Source organism: Crocuta crocuta, unplaced genomic scaffold, assembly GCF_008692635.1.
Source record: "Crocuta crocuta isolate KB4526 unplaced genomic scaffold, BGI_CrCroc_1.0 scaffold35, whole genome shotgun sequence".
NCBI classification, from domain to species: Eukaryota; Metazoa; Chordata; class Mammalia; order Carnivora; family Hyaenidae; genus Crocuta; species Crocuta crocuta.
The window spans coordinates 6,745,907-6,753,565 of record NW_027530625.1 but is presented as its reverse complement, the minus strand read 5'-3'; the positions used below and the strand labels follow the sequence as shown (position 1 = coordinate 6,753,565).

The 7,659-nt window shown below is 60.2% G+C and overlaps 1 protein-coding gene across 1 annotated transcript in view; it reads right to left on the bottom strand.

The window, feature by feature from the left end:
- The window catches only part of HMCN2 (hemicentin 2), a 132,085-nt gene that overhangs the window by 73,763 nt on the left and 50,663 nt on the right, over positions 1-7,659 (bottom strand). Inside the window, 2 exon segments of the mRNA XM_077768469.1 lie at positions 545-799; positions 2,636-2,763. Coding sequence (XP_077624595.1) covers positions 545-799; positions 2,636-2,763 — 383 coding nt within the window.

The following is a 7,659-nucleotide window of genomic DNA, read 5'->3' as shown; positions in this document are numbered from 1 at the left end:
GCTTTGCGGGCTTATTTTACATTCGTCATAGTGAAAACCGCGGCACCGCGGATCCAGACCTCTCCGCGCCCCCGGATGCTTCACACACGCTGTTATTGGGCCCATTTCATAGGGGACAAAACTGAGGGTCAGACAGTGTGAACGACTGGCCTACAGTCGTCCAGCCAGAAGGGGGAAGGAACTGAGCCTCCGCCCAGGCCCCTGCTCTTTGATCACAATCCCATGGAAACTTCTAGCCACCCCACAGCAGAGGGAACCTGCAGGGCTGACCTAAGGCTCCCTCACCCTGGACAGTCCCACCGCCTCAGGGGCGGAGGCCGGGAGGAAGGAAGGGGTTAAGAATCTCAGAGGCCCAGGGGTGCCCGGGGGGCTCAGTTAAGTGCCCCACTGCGGCTCAGGTCATGATCTCATGGCTCATGGGTTCGGGCCCCGCATGGGGCTCTGTGCGGACGGCTCGGAGCCTGGAGCTACTTCAGATNCAGCTGGCGGGGCGGGTGGGGGCGGGGCGGGGAACAGTGAGTCCCGGGGTTCAGGGGAGACTCACCCAGCACCCTGAGCTCCAGCTCCCAGGCGTCCACGCCGGCGCTGCTGGAAGCCTCACAGCGGTACAGCCCGGCGTCAGAGGTCTGGACGGCCGAGAAGTGGACGGAGCCCTCGGGGGTCCCGCCGCCCAGGGCCACCCCGTCCTTGGACCAGCTCAGCCGGGGCTCCGGGCTGCCCTCGGCCACGCAGTTCAGGTCCAGAATCTCTCCCGCCAGCACCTTCAGGACCCGCGGGCCCGGCTGCACCTGCGGGGGCACTGAAGAGCCCCAGGGAGGGGCGTCCAGTCCCTGGTGCCCCCGGGCGGGGGGGGGGTCGCAGAGCCCAGACCCACGGAGACAGCCCACCCGCCCTTACGTCCCGACATCACCAAGCAGCAGAAATCACCGTAGGGGGCAGCCGAGGGCTGACCATTCCTCATTTTGTGGGGAAAGGACAGCAGGACACCCCATGCGGTCCCCCCAGACGTGAATAGAATCTGGCCTCTCATCACAGAATCGCTCCTCGACGCTCAGCTCCTTTCTCCTCAGCCTCACCTCACCCACCCTCCCCGCCATCCCCCTACCCCCTACATCTTCTCTGTCCTTCTTTATAGGCAGGTGAAACCATGCCCATTTTGCAGATGAAGAAACTGAGGCTCAGAAGGGTTCCGTGATTGACCAGAGTCACCCACCCCCTCAGTTAATAGGAGCCGGAGCCTATGTGACCCTGGGTGTCTCTGACCGGAATCCAGGTGGCTCCCCTGGGCCCCTCACCCCTCCAGGAGCACGAGGGTGAACATGCCCTCCCCACCCCCACACCTGCTGAAAACAATAGCAGATTTCACTGTGCTGATTTCCCCTCTGACAACTATGGGATGGCCATCGCTGTGGCCCCCAACTTACAGAGGAGGAAACCAAGGCTCAGAGTGGCCATGCGGCTGGCCAAGGTCACACAGCCAGTCCGTGGTAGTAGCATCAGGACTCAAATCCAGTCCTCCTACCTCTGGGGCCCTGCTCATCACCCAGCCCCCCCACTTCCGCCATATCTCTCATATGCTCACACAAACTCACAGCAAACCTTTGAGCCCCTTCCCTCTCTGAGCCTCAGCTTATCCACCTGTAAAATGGGGGCTAGCTGAGATCAGGGTCTCTTCCCATGAGGGGCAAGAGAGTATTTCAGGCTTTGCGGGCCAGACGGCCTCTCTCTCAACTACTCAACTCGCCACCGCGGTGTGAGAAGCCACAGGCCACACGTAAATGCGTCCCAGCTTCCCAGAACGCTGGTTTTATGGACACTGAAATCTGAATCTCACGTAATTTGCACACATCACAGAATGTTATTTGGGGTTTTTTCTCCAATCATTTAAAAACGCGGGTGGGGGCGCCTGGGTGGCTCAGTCGGTGAAGCGGCCGACTTCAGCTCAGGTCATGATCTCACGGTTCGTGGGTTCGAGCCCCGCGTCGGGCTCCGTGCTGACAGCTCAGAGCCTGGAGCTGCTTCGGATTCTGTGTCTCCCTCTCTCTCTGACCCTCCCCCACTCATGCTCTGTCTGTCTCTCTCTCAAAAATAAATAAACATAAACAACTTTTTTAAGAACGTGGCTACGTTCTGCACCGGTGGGCCACATGAAAACCGGAAACGGGTCAGACGTAGCCTGCAGGCCACAGTCGGTCGGCTGCTGTCTTTGGTAATTCCCTGGGGCTTTGAGGCTGAGAAGCTCCCTGTCTCTTCCGGGGAGTGACACCACGCTGACCTCTGTGGATGGGACCTGGACACCCAGGGAAATGTCCGCTCCTGGGGCCCAGCCAAGCCGGGAACCAGAACCCCTTCATGGGTCCCCCTGCTGACCCTTAGGTCCCCACCGCGCGAGGCCTGCCCTGGGCCCTGCCCTCTGTTCTCAGGGGGCCCCAACCAAGGGTACAGGGGAAGGAAGAGAGGGTACAGGGCTGGAGGAAAGCAGGACGCAGAGGGGAGGGGAGGAAGCACCGGAGGCCCCCATGGAGAGGTGACAAGGCCCAGCCTACAGACAGGGAAAGGCACTGAGAAGGCCTGAGAAAGAGGGAGGGGAGGGCGGGGCCGTGGGCCAGGTCCAGCCAGCAACCCCGGGCCCTACCTTGCACCTGGAGGATGTAGTGCTGAGAAGCAGACCCAGCGGGGTTGGTGGCTACGCATCTGTAGAGGCCGCTGTCACCGACCTGGGCCTGGGCCAGACGCAGGGAGCCTGACGGCAGGAGGCGATGCCTGCAGGAGGGAGGGGCACGGGTGAGACCCCACCCAATCCCAGCCCCGCTGGGAAGACCTCCAGACCCAACTTGAACAGCCACCTCCCCCAGGAAGCCTGCCAGGACTGAGGCTGTGTCCACCACCCACCCCTCAGTCCTCCCCACTCTGCCCTGACTCCACCTCCCTGGCCAGGGCCACATCCCACCCCAACTGGTATGAGACACGAAGAGCACTGGACTGGGAATCCACGGCTTGGGTTCGGGTCCACACTCTGAACTCTTCCTAGCTGGGTGAAGCAAGTCGCTTTGCCTCTTGGAGCCTCTATTTTCCTCATCTGAAAAATGGGCACACTAAGAAGGCCTGTGTCTGGGGCACATGACCAGATACCATAGGGCTCAGCCCAGGGCCTGGCACATGGTCACCGATTACCTCCCTCTCTTCTACTGCATGCCCCGCCCTGAGGCGGGGGACGAGGCCCCGTTGCACACCCTTCCCACGGCTTCTGGGGGAGAAACGCCGGCCCGGAGGCCGTCTAGGGCTAAGTGCCAGGGCCGGCCACACTCCGAATCCAGCACTACGCTGGGCCCTCGGGAGAAAGCCGTGCCGGCCCCTCATCATCGCCCTCCCTAATCTGGCCCACCTTGCTGAAGCCACCTGGCCCCATCCCAAAGGGATCTGGGACCCCCAGCCAGGCTCCTGCAGCTGGGCTGGACCCCAAGGGGCCCCAGCAGACATGATGTCACCGGCCCATATGTGCTGGCTCTGCGAGGCCCCTGTCCCTATAAATCGAGGAGGGCAGCTGCGGCCACTGGCCCCAGCTGGCCCCAAATGCAAGTGGCCAGTGCGGGGGCAGGGGGCCCCCAAGGCCAGCCACCCCCCAGCCTGTGCTCCCACTACACAGCTGGGCTCTAGAGTCCAACAGGTCTGCGGTCCCCACTCCCCTTTCTGCCGGGTGCTGGTTTCCTCCTCTGCAAAATGGAGGTGACAACAGTCCCCGCGTCCCATGCAGGTGCAAGCCAGGTGTGGGGCCCGCGCTTCTCAAACAGGTCGGTATCGCTGGCAACTGACTGACTGCCTATGCAACTTCAGGCTACTAGTTTTGGCCTGCCGGGCCTCTGTCTTCCCATCTGTAAGATGGGGTAATAATCCTCCCTGCCCAGCACCCCCTCCTCCATAGCATCCAGCAGGCACTCGGCGCAAGTTCTCTGAGCATAGTTGTAAGCGACACACCGGGTGGTGGCCTTAGAGCCCAGGCCTTGGGCCGGACCACCTGGGTCCAACCCTTCTGGGCCGCGTGCCTGCTGTGTGAGGCTGGCTTGGTCATTTAACCTCTCTGTGCCTCACTGGTCTCATTCTGGAAACTAGAGACAATAGTGCTTATCCTTCATAGGGTCATCCAAAGAACCCAACGGCCTAATGCACAGCACGGGGCCCAGAACAGAAAGGCACTTGACAGAGAACTGTTACCATGGTGACGACAGCGCACGCATAAACAATACGCAAGGCAGATTTGCACTGTTTGAAACATTCACATGGGGGCGCCTGGGGGGCGCCGTCGGCTAAGCGTCCGACTCTTGGTTTCGGCTCAGGTCATGATCTCACAGTCCTTGAGTTCGAGCCCCACATAGGGCTCCACGCTGACAGTGCAGAGCCTGCTTGGGATTCTCTCTCCTCTCTCCCTCTCTCTCTCAACCCCACCTCAACTCGTTCTCTCGGTCTCTCTCTCCAAAATAAACTTAATAATTTTATTATTGTTTTTTTTAATTTAAAAATTAAAAAAATACTGACATCCACCAACCAAGGACCAAATCAGCTTGAGGCTGGAGCACAGACTTCGTGTACACGGTTCCCTCCCTCCCAGGACCTCACTGCAAACCTCGGCGGGCAAAATGGGGACAGGCATGGGTCAGCGGAAAGAGGTGCGGGCTGGGAACGGGAGCTCAGGATCCGAGGTCTGCTTCAGCTACGGGCGCGCTGTGCAACCTCAGGCAGGCAGTCAATGTCTCTGAGCCCCAATTTCTTCACATTTGAAAAGGCAGCTCTGCGTTCCTTTGTTCAGGCTGCCTTCTAGCTTTGAGAGTTCCACAGACCACAGCACCCTTGAGCCTCTCTCTCTCTCTCTCTTTCTTTCTCTCTCTCTCCCTCAACAAGACCTTTAAAGGATAGGAACTGGGAGCTTCTGGGGAAAAAAGTAGTAAGGAGCACCTGGGTGGCTCAGCCAGTTAAGCGTCCAACTCTTCATTTCAGCTCAGGTTATCATCTCACGGTTCGTGAGTGTGAGCCCAGCATCAGGCTCTGCACTGACAGCTTGGAGCCTGCTTGGGATTCTCTTTCTCTCTCTCTCTGCTTTCTCCCACACTTGCATGGACACACTGTCTCTCTCAAAATTAAAGAAGCTTTAAATAATAATAAAAGAAACTTCCAGAAGCGGAAAATTCCCACCAATCAAAGTAGGCATCTTGTCTTTCCAAATGACCAGCCCCAGGTCATTTCTCAGAAAAGGAACGCTGCTTGTTTATCACAAAGGAAAAATGGAATGAAGGGAGAGCCCATCTTATAGATGGACAAGCTGAGGCCCAGAAGGGCCCAAAGGACCCCTTCATTACCTGCCCCGTGGAGCCCGTGTCTGCTGTCACTGACAGAATGGTCTTATCGGCTCTGCTTTATAGCCCTCTGTGGCTGCCCACTGCTTGCTGGCCCAAACCCAAGCACAGCCTCCTGGCCTGTGTGGTCTTACATGGACCAGTCCCCCTTCCCCACCCCGGACGGACCACCGTCCTTCCTAGAAGGACCAGGTTCATCTCACCTCCGTCCCCTTGCACCTGCCGTTCTTTCTCCCTGGGGCACGCCTCCACCTCCTGTTCACCTGGATTACACCTGCTCGACCTTCAGTACTTCGGCATCACCTCCTCCCGGAAGGCCTCCTGCCTTGATGCCTCAAGTCCAGTAGGTGGAGCCTGTGAGCTCCCACAGCTGCCTGTCCCTTCCCCTCCCAGTCGCAGGCACCGGCTTGTGACCCAGCTCGCCCTCCCCTTTCTCAGACGCTCCGCAGGTCAGGGGGCTGCAGCCCGGGGGTGGGGGCCGGCGAGGGAGGGGGAGGCAGCAGGGAAAACACTGCGGCCGCGTGCGTGTGGCGTGATCGGCGGCAGCCCCTCCATCGTGGCGTGAACACCCAGGTGGTTCCCTGAGGCACCGAGATGAGAACCAGGGAATTCCTGTCTATGACGCGCATCGGGCTTGTGTCTTCGCTGATGGCCGCAGCTGCGAGGTTCACACAGCCACGCAGATGGGGGGGTGGGATCTGAGAGGGGCCCACCTGCCCTTCCGGGTACCCCCAGTTCTCAGAGCTCAACGGGGGGCACCTACCTGCACAGAGACACCAAAGGGTGCCCGGCATAAAAGTGCTCAGAATCAAGCAGAAACCTGGGCTACACTGTCAGCCTCATTCCCAGCATGCACCTGGGCTGCAGCCTCGCTCAGGATACCTCCCCAGCCCCCTCTTCATGGTTCAGGGAAGCCAGGCCCCTCCTGGCCTGGGAGATGCCCCGCATCTGGGTATGTGGTCCTGGAGCCATCACGGCATTCATCACACCTGTCATCACCTGTCACCGTTGATGCTTCTAGAAGGAGCGGGGCCAGGTGCCTGCCACGTCCCCAGCCCTTAACACAGGCCCTGGCCGGCAGCAGGTGCTCCATAAATACGTGATGGCAAGTCCCAGCTGTACATGCACGCGCCCTTCCCCACCTCTGCTCACACTGTGTCCCCCCAACCTGGTCTCCAGGATACACCCTCCTGCCCTCCAGACTCCCTTCAAGGCCGCACGCCCCCAGCCCCCCCACGAAGCCCTCCCTGACGGGTGCCCCGCTCTGAGTTGCATGCACCCAGCTCAGCCAGCTGCTCATTCATTCATTCATTCATTCGACAAAGAGCCCTGGGATTCAGGGAGGGCCGGCTGCCGCAGGGGCAGAGAAAATGCTCTCGTCCTCAGGCTGTTCAGAGTGCAGGTGGCTTGTCTACACCCAGCCCCTCTGGCGGGGTCCCTTCAAGGGCCATGTGCCACTCCCCCGACCTCACTGCATGAGCACAGAGCCTTCTGGGAGGAGATTCGGTGGCTGTCAAATGAGCTGTGCTCCCCACAGTCGCCCAGCTCGCTGGGGGCTGGTCTTCACCCCTGTATGCCCACCACACTCACCCCTGCATGCCCACCACATGCGCGTGGGGCCCGTGTCTGCTGGGGCCAGGGCAGGGCTCCAAGCAGCCTGCACCTGCACCCACCGATGGCCTCTCAGACCCTCGCCTCCTTGCCGGAGCCTCGTCACACCCCAGACCCGTGTAATGAAGCCCCAGATGGAAAAACCAGCCTGGAGAATTTAGGAAGAGGGACAAACAGCACAGAGGAGAGACGGGGAGAATGTGCCGCCCCATGAGTCCAAAGAACAAACCGGCTACTCCAGCACCGACGACTGTCAGCCACTGAGCGCCTCCTGTGTGCCCCCCACACCTGTGTGCCCCCCACACCTGTGTGCGCGAAACTCACTTGAAACTCCCAGCCCACCCTGAGCACCCTCTTCTGTGGAGGACAAAACTAAGACCCAGAGAGACGAGGCCCTGCCGTCCACGGCCACCCAGCTGGTCAGGGCAGAGCACGGACTTGACTTTGGACGCCGCAACCATGCCCCCGGCCGCCAAGGTGCTCTCGGTGTTCGGTTCCGAACTGTATTTCACTTGACTGTTCTCGAGAAACAGAGCTGCTGTGGCCATAAGCCGATAAGACCCCTTGCTAGGCCAGGAGCCAGCTCGACCTGTGAGGACCCACCAAGGTCAAGGGCCCACAGGGGAGCACTGGGGCATGGCTGCCATGCCCCCTGCTTGTGGTGAGGACGCAGCTTTTCTCCCGGAGCGCCAGAACCCGG